This window comes from Ambystoma mexicanum, chromosome 9 (assembly GCF_040938575.1).
Source record: "Ambystoma mexicanum isolate Mex_15411 chromosome 9, UKY_AmexF1_1, whole genome shotgun sequence".
Lineage (NCBI taxonomy): Eukaryota > Metazoa > Chordata > Amphibia > Caudata > Ambystomatidae > Ambystoma > Ambystoma mexicanum.
Window position 1 is genome coordinate 680,359,091 of NC_090931.1, and position 16,589 is coordinate 680,375,679.

Sequence of the window (16,589 nt, forward strand, 5' to 3'; positions counted from 1 at the left end):
CCCCGCTTTCTTGCCGAAGGTGGTTTCTGAGTTCCATCTAAACCAGTCTATTTCTTTGCCGGTCTTTTTCCCAAACCCTGCTTCAGAAGCGGAAAGGGTTCTACACTGTCTGGATGTTAGAAGGGCTCTTAAGTTCTATCTTGACAGAACTTCCGAATTTAAGAGCCCTTCTCAACTGTTCATCACCTTTGGTAATCCACAAGGTAAGCAGGCCTCTAAGGCGACCATCTCCCGATGGATCACGGCCTGCATTTCGCAGTCTTACAGCGTTCAAGGGCTGAAGCCTCCTAAAGGTATTCATGCACACTTGGTGCGGGGCAAGGCAGCCGCAGTTGCCTTTCAGAAATGTCCCCTCGGAGACCATCGCAAAGGCAGCTACTTGGGCCTCCCCATCGGCTTTTTGTTAACACTATTGTCTAGACCTGAGTTCAAGAGCTGATGCCCAGTTTGGTCAGGTTGTGCTGAAGAACCTGTTTCAGTAAGGTTTTTTTTCCATCCACCCATAGTTCCTGTAAGGAGTGCTTGGGAATCTCCCATAAGTATGGAGGAAAGGGGACGGGACGTAGGAGTATAACCAGGTTACTCGCCGTAGTGACCACCTTACTCCTAGTCCATAGTCCCCGTTCCTCCATACGCCCGCCGTCCCCTCTAATAAGGTTCCTCTGTTATTGCTAAAAGGTCTGATGGGCGATGCTCGGGCGGAGCCGAGATGGGCAGGGTTACGGGCGCGTGCCGGGCCCTGCGTAGAAACAGAGGAAGGACAAAAACATTTCTTTACAAAGCGCTCTGGTCCCATCCCACAGGACGGAGGGATGCCCCATAAGTATGAAGGAAAGGGAACTATGGACTAGGAGTAAGGTGGTCACTACGGTCAGTAACCTGGTTATTTATGCCAAGTTATTAAGTCCTTAGTCAGGGCAGGAATATCATTGGGTGATGAGCAGAGTCTATTTCTCCCTCCTTGTAACTCAACCCTCGCCTGCCACTTTGTTGGATCTAGGGGCGCCCTTAATGTACATCTCATTATGATTCGGTCATGGTCGCTGTGTTTTGCCGGATGAACTATGAGCGAACTTGTGTTTCGGAGAAGATTTTCAGATATGAATAAGTAGTCTAGAGTGACTTTTTTAAGCCCATTTGTCCATGTTGATGCAGCTGGTATGTCTCCCAACATGTTTCCATTAAGCATGTGAAATAGGTTCATTTCTTCTGGCCATTCCTGTTCTCTGTGTCTCTTAAGGGCGTCAGATCAATGGCCCTCCCCTCATTCTCTCTGTAGGCAGTCAGCGTTCAAATCACCGCAAATCATCAGACCCAGGTTCTTATAGTTTGTATGGAATTCATCAATCCAATCAGTGACAAGTTCTACAAACGTTTCCCCCTCCTTCACATCTTGATTCCAGTACAAAGAATACCATAAGAGCAGCAGGTCTTGATCTTCATTATCCGAGTCTCCTATTCCCATGAGTATGATCTGAATTAAGGCATTCAGATTAATAGTCTGTTTTACCTTCATTTTAAGATTATTTTTTATCATGACCAAAAGACCAGCCAAGGGCCTGCCAGTAGGTCAAATCTGGTCTATGGTGCTTGACAGTATAGCTGGGCCTCTAGGCGCTTCCGCTGAGATTGAGCTGATGTCAAGACATTCAAATCGATTAAATCGCATTGGCAGTTGGCGTTGTCAGTTTGATGATGCAGGCTCATGCTGGGTCCAGTCGGCAGTTGAGACAATGGCTTCCATTGGTTTGAGGAATAGTCAAGTAGGATTTGAGAAAATTGCTCTGCTGGGTCATGTCTGCATTTGTAAGAGACGAGTCATCGGCTTCCAGGATTCGAATGTACGCTAGAGTGAGCTGCTCCCAATATCTTGATGAGGGTCGACTAGCCAGTCTGCCTCAGTAAGTGAAGTTGGTGTCTGAAATGGCAGATGTGCAGCAAACGGTTTGAAGTTACATAAAGTGCCATAAGCAGCACCACAGTTCCATTGACGGCTCAAAGTGTCAAAAGCAACCAAACTATCTTGCAGACCTCTCGGGGCAATGAAACGGGGTCCACGCTCAAGGGTGGACTGGGAACCAGAAGAGGCCCGGGGAAATAATATTCAAAGTGGCCCCATATTACACATTTTCAGCAAGTCCAACCTCTTTCCTATGAGAAAATGTAGAAATGCCAAACAAGAGACCCAGGGTGCAGTGGCCTCCCAGGAAATCTCCAGAGTTCCCTATAGGCCAGTACACCACTGTCCACGCTAGTTCTCGGTTGTTGTAAGCCCATTCGCAAAGTCTTTTGGACAAGGCGAGTCATTCAGTTCTGCGCTCCACTCCATGAAGTTCACTGGCACCTAAAGTGGGTCCTTCAATCTCCCATGCAGGTACCTGGTTCCAGAGCAGCAACCGGAAGAGAGGTTTCAGTCCACAGCAGTTCACCCCCACTCTTCCCTGGAGATTGTTAGGGGACTGAGCTGGCCTCTGCCTTCGATGCCTTTTTGTCTTCACTTGTCCGGCAGATGACGTTGGGATAGGTTGTATCCACAACAGAACTCCAGTGACGACTCCTTGTCTTGAGATTCCAAACCTGAATTAAAGGAGGACATTACTCCTCCGTATAAAGCTTCTAAAACTCCACCTCCATGTTCTGTGTGAGGTAAAGTAACAAGATTTCACCACAACGACAAAGAATTGCACAGCGGACCAATCTGTATTTTGTTATCCTACAATCTAGTATTTTCCCCTGTATATTAGAAGAGTATCTTTATTATATAATTGCACTGGTACTAATGTATGTTGGTGGAGTTGGGTAGATTTCGTGACAGAGTGGGGTTTACAAATGTTTCATGGTAACATCAGGGGGGATATCCCAAATGCACCATCTTGGAGGGAAGGGGAGGCTTTTTCAACGATTGACTATTTCTTTGCCTCAAAATGTATTTTTGAAACTTGTTCTGGTTTTCAGCTAGGGGAGGGCAACCCTGATGATCATGTAACGCTAAAGGCAACTTTGTGGTTTGAGGGGGATCCCGATGCAGTGTTTTATGGCCAGGAGTTGTCTATGAATGTAGCGGACAATGCTGTAAGACGTTTTCAAACGGGGGGGAAAGTGTTAAATTGTGAATTGAGGAGCTTGGTTTACCAACAATTATCGAACTTTTGTAAACCAGGTGAATTCTTTCTCGTTCTATCTAATTTGTCCCCCGCAGAATCAAACTCGCAGAATTCACACAGGATTCACAAACATACTTTTAATGTTGAAATAACTGTTCAAAAGAAGCAACTTGGAATACAAAAAGGGATGCTAAAGATACTGCCCAGATTTGGAACAGCTCAAGGAGGGGCAGAGAGTCCTTAACAGCTATAAAAACTGGCTTAGAGCTCATAGGGGTCTTATGTTGCAGCAAGATGGGGAGAAAAGGCTATCTGGTCTCTCGCGGGGAAATTCAAGAGATTTCTGGGCATTGGTTGGAATGAATGAACTAAGTCGGTTGCAAAAACAGGATTCTGTTATCCAAGAACAGGTTTGGTGTGAACACTTTGCTAGGGTCTATGTCTGTCCGAATGCTATAGTCGGGGAGAGAAACCATCTAGTTAATGGTCCCTGGACTTTTCTGCCTTGGATCTGGAAGTGCTGATATGGAAATCCTCAACCTCCAGAGCCGTGGGACTAAATAGTCTGAGTAACTCGATCCTAAAAATGGATCCACCCTTGTGGGCAAGAGTACTAAAAAAATTATTCGATAACATAATTCTGTGGAAGAGTTTCCCCGACTCATGGAAAAATTCCATAGTTATTCCTGTTTATAAAAAGGGAGATAGATTGTTAACAGCGAACTACCGTCCGATTTCCCTTTTGGATGCAGACAGTAAAATATTTACAGGTCTTATCCTAGGGCAATTGGAAGTTTGGGCAAAAAAGGGCATCCTACCAAGGCAGCAATCGGGCTTAAGAATGGCTCTTTCCACTTCACTTAATGGGCTGGTTTTGAGTTGTCTGACCGCCCCTTCCTTCCAAAAAGGGGGTATTCCCCTCTTTGGGGTGTGGCTAGACCTTTCCCAAGCCTTTGATACTATTGATAGGAACCTCCTATGGAAAAAAACTGGATGGTTGGCATATTCCCCCCAATTTACTATCAATCCTCAGAAAGCTGCACTCTTTATGCGGGTGAGGCTTTGTAGATCAGGCCTATTGACAATTCCGATCAGGATAGAGAGAGGGATCTGACAGGGTTGTTTTTCTCCTTTTCTGTTCATCCTGTTTATGGCAGACTTAGCAGGGTGGTTGAAAGACATAGGTTTAATATCCCCTGTAATTGGGAGAAAAAAAAATCAACTGGTTGGCCTCTGTTTGCATTAGAGAACTATGCGCAAAACAATAATCTTAGTATCAATCCATCGAAGTCTAAGATACTAAGATTTAAACAACTTAGAAGGATAGTAAAGCACTATGTATGGAATCTGGACCAACTACCTATTGAGACAGTCTCTGAATTAACTTATCTGGGAGCAACAATCGGCTCTTTTCCAACGAAATGTAACCTCTTGCGATCAATTGAGCTAAAAATAGTAAAGTTGGGACCCGCAAATGAAAACAATCCAAACTCAATTTTGCAAATTGTCCATACTCACTCTAGTGCTATTTTATATAGGCAAGGTTGCCCCGATAGTTCTTTTTGGTCTGGATTATAACTGTTTAGCCATGGATATTGAATGGGACACAGTTGAAGCCAAGCTGTGGAAATGTACATTGGGGTTACCGGATTGTGTGCCATTTGTATTCCTTCGGTATGAATTAGGCCTTGCCTCACTCATATCATGGTTGCAATGGAAATGGATGACTTTGTACACATCTCTTAGATCAGCCCAAGAACTCACTATTCAAGGAAGTTGTGCAAGAGATGCAACTTGGCAAAAATGTTTTTTTGTCTAAATTACAGCAAAGATGTTCTGAAATATTAACAAAAGCGGGTTGTGATGCTGATCTCCTCCGTGGGAATCCAGATAAGGTGAAAGAAAAGATGAAGCAGTGTGATTGGATAGATACCATACAAGGCATGAGGAGGGCAAATAGGTCTGCCTCGTTTACAGTGTTTGATAAGCAGCTGTCAATGGTCCCTACCTATCTAAAAAAAAAGTCACTGGATCTTCGTCTTGGATTAGCTGTCCTAAGATTCTGTTTAAACCTACTCCAAACTCTAGAGATTATGGCCACTAGAGATGGTGAAGGGAAAATAGTAGCGAGGTGTGATAAGTGTTATAACAACGATATTCGGACATCTAAACACTTACTATCTAATTGCCCGGGTACCTGGAGTATGATGGCAAGAAGATTTGGTAGGTTTGTCCATCATGCCTCCTGGCTAAATACCAACACATTTTGGGGAGATTATCCTATTGTCAGGAATCTGCTCTCTCAATGGAACTTGTTAGAGCTCTGAGGGAACTTAATCTGATCAACGATTGAGATCTAATGAGGAGAGAAGTGAAGTGAAGGTTAATAGGAGTTGAGGGATGAACTAGTTTCTTCCACTTGGTTTTTTGTGTCGTGTTTAATGGATTAATTCATGCGAAATGCAGTCTTTAGGAGTCTAAATAGTTTTATTTTTTTAGAAATATATGTTTTCTTTCGTCTTCATTTATACCTTTCTCCTCCTTCTCATATTTCAGAGTTTGTGGTGGTGTTTTAAGTCAATCATTTAGGAAATGGAGTGTGTAAATTGATTGAAATGTTTCAATTTTATTTTCTTTGGATGTAATACTTTGTAAGTGTTAAGTCAAATGTTGGCTATGGCACGATAAAATAAAATGTAAAAAAAAGTTGGTGGAGTTGTTTATGCGGAGCAAAAGGACTGTTCGCTAGAATTAGGTTTTGTAATCAATGTTATCACATGGAACGCTATGTGAACAAACGGGGATGGGGTGGAGGGGGGGATCCAGTGATCTCCCTCTGGATTTTCTGGTAGTGGAGCTGTGAAAGTGGGCCATATATTAGGTTTTATTTTCTACAGGATCTCGACCACCCATGCTCATGCAATGAAGCAGACTCTGCGTTGTCTTTGCTCAGCGAACCATGCAGGAGTACCTCCTTTAGGAAGTACTCATGGGCTTGTTTAATTGGTGTGAGTCTGCACCACGTGGATCTGTTTGCTTCTCAACCAAACAGGCTGAGCCCTCTTGTCTTCCTCAGAGGGATTATACATGGGGTCTCTGGAGGATGTCCTAGAAATTTCCCAGAAGGGAATGTCTACTTATCCTTTCCTTGCTCTTTGTCTCATCCAATGGACTCTGCTGAAGTGTTGGGGGAGATACCAACTTGCAATCTCATTCTGGTTTCCCCATGGTGGCCAGTCATGCACTTGTTCTCAGACCTGTTGCCAACAACATTCCCTCCAATGTGCCTACCTTCCAGGAGGGATCTCTTATCTCAGATGGAGGGATGTACCCCTCCACACAACCGATGTCTTCAGCAGCCTGGCTCTTGAGCTGCTCATTTTGGGATATCTTGCGGAAAGTCACATGACCAGTATCAAAGATTTTGGTACTGGTGCTTTGAAAAGTAAATGAACGTCCTAGTGTGCTCATTAGGTTATGTTGTGTCTTTCATTTCGGAACAGGCCACCTCAAGCCTGCATTTGAGTCCTGTAGCATTTACCTGGCAGCTGTAGACGCTCATGGAAATTTGGATGTCTCTTGTTTATCTTTGGCCAATCCACTGGTGAAATGCCACTTTACCGGCTTATTGCATCGTTTCCCACTGAGGAGGTTACAGCATGTGCAATGGAATCTAAGCTTTGTTCTTGTGGCTCTTAGCCATAGACCTGTTGAGCCTATGCCTTCTAACATTAAACTAGTTCCTTGCAAGACAGCTTTTCTGGTGGCTGTTACTTCCCAATCTCTTTTCAGATGCATGAAAACATTGCATAATCTATTTGGGTGGAGGGCTTTCAAGTTCTGCCTTCATAGGACCAAAGAATCGCTCTTCAGGATGCCTGTTTATGTTCGGTGGTCCAACAAAGGCTTCTAAGGCTACTATGTGCTAGATCGTGTCATATCTTGTGGTAAGCTATTCTTCCAAATGGATCACTTTCTAAGGTGCTTCATGCCCAAGTGATTTGATCAAAGGAAGCATCAGTGACTTCTGAAGGCGTGCCCCGTGGGATGTTATGCCTAAGCCTCCAATTGGGTTTCGCCATCTTTCTACAAGCATTACTGCATGGAAGGCAGCTCAAGAGCGTATGCCTTTTAGGGCAGGCTGGCTAGAAAGCATTTTTTGGCTCATTAGACATAAAGCGATTATCCCTATTTAATTCAGTGCTTTCGCGTCTCCCTTAATTCTGGCGGAAAGGGGACGGGACATAAGAGTTAGAAAGTTATTGACCATGGTGACTACTGTGCTTATTGACCGTGGTGACTACTGTGGTCTCAGACTATAGTTGGCTTTTCTCAATGCGCCTGCCCTCCTTCACGTCTAAAACAGTCATCAGTCCGGCACAGCATAGACAATCGCAAAAGGACTGAAGTAAAAAGCTGATGGAAGCATAGGCGCGTATTATCCCAGATTCATGTAAAAATAAAGTGAACATTGTTTTGGTGATTCAAAGGACACTCTGGTCCTGTCCCTGTATGATGGAATATGCTTCTATGTATGGAAGAAGGGACAAAGGACTGGTAGTACAGTAATCACTAGGGTGAGTAACATTTTATTTCCTGGTTCTTACTTTCAACTATAGTCTTTTGGTAGGCGTTTGTGCACCTGAACACTTTAGATTTTTGCCTCTGAAGGCTGTTGAGTCTATCAAAGGAGTACTTTAATTTTTCCAGTTTCATTTTGGCTTTGGAATATGGGATTTTGTTCGTGATTTTAGTGCAGTTTAATCTTCGCTAATTCAGTTATTGCGTAGAAGTTAAAACATTGTACATTTTTTTATTCTTGAAATGGATTCAGAAATACTGGTAGCATGATTGATAGGAGTTTGCATAAAAACATTTTCCAGTTCGAGTTTAGCTCTTGCCATTTGTAATGTGCCTGTCCTTTTGAAGATTGTGAATGCCTTTTGTGGTGATTTATTTTTTAAGTTTTAATGACTCCAGCTATTAATTGATGTTGTCCATGGTATCGAGCGCTGTCAAAATGTCATAGTATATGGAAAGTAACTCTATTGCTCGAAATAAACTCAAAGATATTTTCCCTCAAATGTTTTACACCAGATTGCAGGGGGAAAGCCCTGGTAAGCCCCCAGGCTCTCTCAACCCCACCAATTGCCTGACCACAATCCACCATCTACATTCCGTTGGTAACATAAAAAACAAGCAAAATAATTGTGCCCAGTTTTTCGTCAAGCAATGCATACAACTAGAGAGTGAGCTTAACCGCTATCATGAGGTTTCATGTGCAGTGGTCTGCCTCTTGACTACTTCAGGTCTTGAAAGGTTTCCTCTTCTCGCTGTTTTTTGATGTATTTCATAATCATTAGATTGAGGTTTGTCCATTTTTTTTCTGCACAGAGCTTTTTATTCCTTAAGCAAGAGCTTAATGACTTACCCAGTTTCAGCGCCATTGTTGCAGGAATGTGAATTTTGTTGCTGTTGATGTGATGGCCGAGACTGAATCGAGTCATTGTGAGTGCAGCATCAACATGCATGTGTTCTGCTGGTACTTCCAGCATCTTGTAATTGTCACGGCTGTGCTCTACTTCATAAATGCAGCGATAATCATGCAATGTGACATGAATTTAGTAGTGTCTCTACTGACTTTAAAAAAATGTTTTACTTCTAGTCAGCGGATAAACATCGAGCCCTTGAAGAAACCAAAGCCTACACTACTCAGTCGTTAGCAAGTGTAGCTTATTTGATTAACACACTAGCCAACAATGTACTCCAGATGCTGGATATCCAGGCGTCTCAGCTTCGACGGATGGAATCATCAATCAACCACATTTCACAGGTAAGGCTTCATTAGCACATTTGAACACTCAGCTCTGAGAAACTGGGCTGTCTTGCTCCATTTGTTTAATCACTGTATTTTCTCAACCGTTATAAAGAGAACAACCGTAATTTAGTTAAATAATTTCAGTTTTTCGTTTAGAAGCTTGTAATTGGTATTGGACACACTTTTCTATACAGTATTTTATTGTTCTTGGCAAATAAGAATGTTGACCAGAAATGTAGCCAGTTCAAAGACTGCCCATGCTCTTAGACGCGAAAAATACATATTAAACTGCATGGATTCTACAAAGTGCATCCTTGGATTAAGTGGAATAGTTGTTATGGCGTTTTCAGTTACTTATTTGAATGCAGCACAATAGCATAGCTGAAAAGGAGGACATTAGACATAAGGGTGTACTTTGCAACATTAAGTAAAAGATCGAAGAAAACAACTCTTCACTACATTACACATCATGCCAAAGTCCCATAGTAAAAATTAAGGAGAGGTAGTATGTTAATGTTAAAGGACATTTGTACCGCGCACTATCACCACCAGCCCCCTGGTGCTCTTGCCATAAACAATATGCTTAAGCACATGAAGACATTTGGGGTAGGGGCCGGAAGAGGCATATGTATTTGTCTCGCCTTTTGAAATGTTTATGGCAGCCTGCCACCTTTGACTTGGTCCTTCCTGTTCCGTTTACTTCTTTCATTGAGTTCGGGTGCCTTGGTCTCTGGCCGGTTTGCACATGGCCCATGAGGGAGGTGGGGGAAGTGGCACACATGGCAAACAGAGTAATGGCCTTGTGGTCTCTATGATGTTGTGGAGGCATTCTGCTCTGCGTGCTTTGAAATGGTCCAGAATTACACACACCATCTGGAGTCATGCGAGTGGACTCTTCACTTGTTTGCACGACCTCGGGAAGACTCTGCTTTCCCGACAAGGCTTTGGTGAGGTAGATGAGTTTGTGAGGAGGAGTTGTCACATAGTGTAATGGCAGTTGGAATGTGGGGAGGACTGGATGTTCAGAGAAGATTGCAATTTAACATTTGTGTGCATCACAGATAGGATGACATTTAATAATGCACAGCTTGTGAAACGGTTGATGACTGTGAACAACCACATTGAAAGCCGAAGAACCGGGCATGGGCAAGCATATGGCGAGGAATGTGACAAAGCGCCATTGTAGACCTTTGGACCAAGGTGATATGAGCTAAGCTAACACACACACACACACGCACACACGCTTAATGTCCAGCAGAGAGCATGGTATTTGGAGCTTCCTCTAAGCTCCATGTCAGCTGATTTTTTTTTTTTTTACATTTTCTTTATTGGTGTGGTGTAAATGTTCCTAGCAAATATGCGAGAGTGACCGAGCGTAGAAGAAAACATCACTGCCAGTCTTCCCCCCCCCCCCCCCCAGATCATTTTCAAAATAATGGTTTTAAATGGTGCTTTTTACACACTGAAACATTTGGCAAAAAGCCACACAGTTTGCAATACTGTAAGAAAATATGCCCATGCTGTTTCTTCCAATATAATATATGCCACTGGCCTCACATAAGACCACATTCTTCTTGGCTTTTCCTGTAAAGAATGCCATACCACAGTAAGAAAACGTTTCTAGATTGGGTACACCAATGTAGACCAGTAAGCCATGTCCAAACACTCTTGATGGGGCCATCCTTGATTCCCCCGCCACAAAAATCCTTGCCCTTGAGAAAACCTATCCAGATTGACTGTCGCTGCACAAAATGTTCCCTCACTGCCGAGACACCCTCAAAATCACGCCCGTTTCATCGCTCAGCACACATGCAAAGGCATGAATTCATAGAGCATAAACTCTATCAAACTGGCAACCATACAACATACATATGCTCATTTACACGTGCATTAAAACAACATAAACTCTCTCGTTGACACACACACACACCTACAGACAAAAACCCTTGTGTACACATACTTTTTTAAAACTAAACCCGCAGGTATCCGCAGGTATCACATGCACCAGCTGGGAAAGCATAGGGAGAGAGAATGCCAGCTCACTCTGTCCTTGAGCCTAGCAGATCATTTAGAATGGAAAAAAGGCATCGTTGAGCAATGTTTTTCTGTGTAGCGTGTAGCTGGTATGGACTGAAGGGAAACATTCACCACAACCCGTTAACATTATGCTTTTCAGTATAAGCCCTAACTGTACCTCAGTAAAACATTTAAAGTGCTCACTGCCCAATGCCCATACACAACCGAGATTGTTCACTAAGAAAGCAGTACAGGATTCCGTGCTGATTTATAGCCTTCAAGAAGTTAACTGAAAGCACTAACTCTTCGTCATATGAGCAGCAATGGCTAATTTTTCAAACAAGCCATTTCTGCACAAATTGAGAGACCCGTTTTCTTTTCGTCACTACTGATCAACATGGTTCTCTGGTGCACGCTCAAAATATCCACCACTCGACCGAGTGGGACCCTAGCCTAGGAGCAGTTTAACTGTACTGCTGACGAAATGTTTGTGCGCGCATTTGGGGCCCAGCTTTATAAATAGTAAAATTACGAATTCTAGCACTGTAATATCGGAATTTGACAATGTCCACTATCACCAGGCTAAGTAGACACTGCAGGGGAAACACATAAGAATTCCTCCATCTTTTTCCGAATTGCATTCCCTAGTCCCGTTTGAATCCCCTTCCCCACACAGCCCTTGTGGGCCGTAACCCTGCTTTCTGTCTGTTGGGTCTTACTAACGTTACTAAATGAGTTAACTACTAAAAGTTATTTTGGTAACTTACTTGAGGGCTAATGGGGTAGGTAGGGCCTCCTCCATGACACACACATGGACTGGCTCCCTCTTCTTCAGTCTAGGCAAGTCGACTGCACCTGGACTCAGACTGCTCTGCATCTCACAATAGGCCCGCCTCCCTCCTGAAGCCGTAAAAATGTAATTGGCTGTTAAACAGTTAACAGATTTGGATGTCTTAAGTGTGCCTTGGTTCTTGGGCTTCATCACAAGCGGAGGAGGCTTTCCCCTGCCTTTCTTCATGTTAAATATTCCAAATGTAGGTTCTTGTTCAGTTTGGACTAGGGCTGTACAGAATAGCATATTTAGTATTCGGCCGAATACCGAATAGTTTGTCAACTATTCTGCCGAAGCCGAATATGAAGCCAAATAGTTGCTTTATTTAATAAATGATGTTCCAAACTTCAAAAAACACACTTATTAAAAATCAAATAAAGCACCTTTTTAAATGCATTCTATACTTTTATTTATCTTCATTGTAGTTTATGCAGCATCTTTATTTAAAGTATAAAAGCCAGAAATAAAGCAGATTTAACCAAAATGAAGGGACCAAATGTACAGAAGATTGTTGCATATTCAGTGCCAGTTAAAGTAGGAGGCTTCACAAATACAAAAGGACTGCCTTTGTGAATCAGATGCATTGCATACTCTATCCAGTCGATGTGATAGTGTCGAAACTTCTTTGCAGCTCACATTGGAATGTATAAAATGGTTCATGTCAGCTCATGCAGCACACAAGTCAAGAGGAAATCTGAAATGTGTGAACTCCATCTCACAACTATTCACCGCACCAAAACAAATGCTGCTCACTTTTCACTTATCCTAGCCACTCTTTCTCAGCAATACACACATATGCAACTTATAATTTCCTGATAAAATATCAGATAATGTTAAACTGAAAAAAGAAAAGGGGGGACTATGACGTACACAATGGGAAGTGACATGACGGCAACTGAAAGTATCTATGCACATTTCTTTTAGTTTGTTTTTTCCAACTGAAAAAAGTGCACATTGCATGTAAACATTTGCCAAAAGAAAAGATGCTCCTCTATTGTTACAGGATAAGTATAAAAGGTGAGCACCTTTATTGTCTAAGAATCTGTAACAAAACATGCCCTAAAGAGCACATTACAATATAAGATATTTTTCAGCTGTGTGATAGAGCGTGTGGTCTAATTCTATTCAGTTTTGCAAACTGAACTCTATTTGCCTTTCTGAGTTCATGTTGCATTCTATTCAATGTATTCGGCAAGAGCCCCGAATAGCAAGAAACTATTTGGCCGGAGCCGAATAGCTTTTTTTTCAGCCCGAATTTGGCCGAGTACTTACTCGAAGCCGAAGTTCGGTATACCCCTAGTTTGGACTAATGCTAGTGTGTCTGTTACTGGAGGTGGAGGGACAATGTAGGACACCCCGGTAAGAGCAACAGAGCATATAGGGGGGGCGTAAGAGGGAGAGGAGGAGGGAGAGGCCGGAGAAGGGGTAGAGGGGGAGGAGAGAAGGGGCAAGGAGGAGCAAGAGACTGGATGAGTGGGGGGAGGGGCAGGGAAAGTATTAAAGTCACAGCTGCGCTCCCCTCCTCGTAGGCTTTCCCTCTACTTTTCCCCTCTTTCAATTCGTCCCCTGGGAAAACTTAAACACTTGCTTCATTCATCCATGTAGCATAGGCCTGCCGGGTATCCACTAACACCCAACTAGGGGCTTGGCTACCCTGCACCCTACCATGACACTTTAGCCAGTGTCTCCTTCGCAATTTTTAAATGCTGATGCATGTTTTTATCCAATCCTTAGTATAGTGTCGTCAATGCCAGCAAAGCTGTGTTCATGGGTGCTAGTGTTAAGTCGGCAGCCACTGAGTTGCCCTGCATTGGTCCTAACAACCTTCCAGGTGTGGGATTAGCAAACGAAACTGACAGTTCGGAGGGGGAGGTTGTTGAGGAGTCCGGGTACAAAATAGGAGATCGCAAAAGGTTCTGCTCAGATGGAATTCGAGGTGGCAGAAAGACCAGCTCCACCACCTCACCCGCTGCACCCCCCTCACTAGGGGAGCCTCTTAATAGTACAGCTTATGTCCTTTCTAGTCCTGCATGAGGTGCTCGCCCCCTCGCCTAGTCAAAGGGAGTTCGTTTTGCAACCCCACACCTTTTATAGGCTCTATTATTGTTTCAAGATTTGATGCCGGGGTAACCAATGACATACCCCCCCCCCCCCCAATCACCCGCACAGTGAACCTGGACCTTGGTTGAGTGTAGAGCCCCAATTTCCATATCCGAAACCTCTGGTCCCTTTACCACCACAAGCCTGGATAGCATAGGGGTTAAACCTGTAGCAAGCTCCGTACGAACGTGCTGATCCATCTGTTAGACCCGCCACGATACATGTGTCAGATATGCCTGCACTGTTCATAGTCAAGTTTGCGGGTATGTCTGCGGTTAAGCCACCGCTGCCCCTGCCGTGGCTAGGTCCCTCGATTTGGCCCGCAAACCTCTTATGTCCCCGGTTAGAGGCTTTGCCCTCTGCTGCATCTCTTTTTCCCATCCAGAGCTGACGGGGCTGATTTACTGAGTTGAGGCTTTGCCATGGGATCTCTCAAACCATAGTGGGGGGCCTTCCCGGGCATCGCTGTTTTTAAAGTATAGACGTCCGCCATCCAGAGCCTGGTCTTGGACTCCTTGTTCCAAAGAGTGAAATATCAGAATTTGCTTGCAGTCCAGAATACAGTTAAAGTTAAACACCAGATGGCTGAATCGCAGTTTAAAAGGGCATTGAGAGGAATGATTAAAAGTATAAATCGAAACCCACAACGCCACCTCCACCATCCAAGAGCACTCGCCGAGCACTCCCGAGATGCATGCAGCCCTTGCTTATATAGTACTTTTGGTGTAATTGGTGTGGGTGGGGTTTGCCACGAGCCTAAGTTATATAAAGAAAAAAGAAAATAAAACCTTTTAGGAACGATAATGAATATTAAAAACGGCTACCAGTAAGGCTCTGCATACAGGTTACATTGTCCGTTCAGTGTAGGCTTCCCAAAGTGTACCAGAGTCCAAAATTCCAAGGCAACAGCAATGTAATGGGACCCAGAAAAGTCCAAATGGGTAAGAGCAGGCCCCAATTAACTTCTCTCAACGAGCACTCATGAGGTGCGCGCAATTTTGATGTCTCTGTGACCGACAGTCACACACGAGAAAATGGAAAAAGTCTAACTCTACGTTATTGTTTACACAGGAACTTATACTGGCAGGGCCACAGCTCTGGTAGTCCCAGCATGTAAATACAAATCCTTATGCTATCTGCGCGGAGTCCGTAGGTCTGTGTCCGCTCTAACAAAGAAAATGTGTGCGGCAGGGGACACGCCCCTGCATGCTCTATACCTCCATGTTCCCGGAGTAGGTCCGAATTATGTATTTGGACCTCAGGCCTATGATGTGATAGTTGAACATACGATATGGGAGTCTATACCCCAGCAGATGTAAAATCAACCATAAAGGCAGATCCATGGACTTTGATGACCCATCTTCCCTTTCTCGCTTCCTGGATCATATCTTCACAGGAAAAATGGAGACTCAAACAAGCCCACCGCTGTTCAACTGTGCCCCACAGGCTGGTATCTCCGATCCATCTTTAAATCCATAAGGTGGTTTCCCCCGAGAAGGTCTGCATTTTGGGGAACACGTGTGCAGTTTACTGTTTCTCTGTCTCTTGATCAAAAAGCCACCTCTTTCCAGTTCATGTGTTCTCATTCGCCATCCAGATGGGAATTTGTTGGTTTGAATTGTTTGTTGCCTATATATTACCTAGCTCTCTAATTTTGTTTCTAAAATTACTACGTTCTATATAACTGCACATCATAGGTTTTACATCAGCAGGTGTCTGTCAGCAAAATATGTGCAGCATATTGTTAGTTATTTCGCTTATCTGCGCACTGCAATGTGCACGATCTAGAAAATCCGATCATCCTTTGCCTGCATGCTCACTGGGCTGAAGTTTTGTGATTTTACAAGCTCCACCATCACAAGTTCGGTGGTATCCCAGCAGTAATTGTGCCGGGATGCCGCTCAACGCAATTAGCGTTACCGCTACTCAGTCCAGCGCAATTTGCACCGGATCAAGAGTAGTGGTAAGGCGGTAAATCCCCATTGGCTCCATTGGGCCCTATGGAGATAGGTGGCGCTAATACTGCCAGCGGTAATAGCGCCGAAAATGCCCATACTGCTGGCGCATTCCCTGGAGGTGAATGCGTCGAGGTAGGGCCATACTCTGAATTGGGCGGAGTGGTAAATGCAACGGTAACAGGGTTACTGCTGCATTTTCCCTCTCCACCCAACTCCTGATGAGGCCCACAGTCTCTTGCACCTTTCTGTTCTGTTTGTTAATTGATACCTCCTGATCTTTTATGTTCTTGCATCACATACACTTGTTCTATCTTCATATACCCTCAACTGCACATTACTCTCCCATAGCACACACTCACAGCTATCTCCAAACAATACACATAGTTTCGCAACGCCCAGCTCAGCTGCCTAAGACACAAAAATATTCCTAGTTTGATTGTACTACATACTAGATGGTGTACAACATTTACAATGTTTTTACATTGCCTACAATGTTTATAATATTTTTTTGTTCGCTATTGTTCTCCTCTTCTCTCCTCTCCTCTCGCCCCCCCCCTTCTTGGATATCAACAGGTACAGCATCTACTCTCTAACTCCCATCTTTGGTTCTCTTTTTCTACTCTTGCTACCTTTAGCATTTTCTTTCCACTTTCTATACCTTTTGCGCAAACAAAGGAATTCTCTTGTTACCATCTTTTGTAGTTTATTTTGCAAGATTTCGTACCATTCTACTCACTTCTACCTGATTCCGATTCCCCTTG

The 16,589-nt window shown here is 43.7% G+C and overlaps 1 protein-coding gene across 15 annotated transcripts in view; it reads left to right on the top strand.

The window, feature by feature from the left end:
* ABI2 (abl interactor 2) overlaps positions 1-16,589 on the top strand; it is a 1,586,546-nt gene that overhangs the window by 274,164 nt on the left and 1,295,793 nt on the right. For 14 of the 15 annotated variants that reach the window (XM_069615533.1, XM_069615538.1, XM_069615531.1 and 11 more), the window contains exon 2: positions 8,770-8,937. The exons of the other annotated variant lie outside the window; for it this stretch is intronic. In XM_069615533.1, the coding sequence (XP_069471634.1) occupies positions 8,770-8,937 (168 nt within the window). The remainder of the gene's footprint in view (positions 1-8,769; positions 8,938-16,589) is intronic. 15 annotated transcript variants of the gene reach the window in all.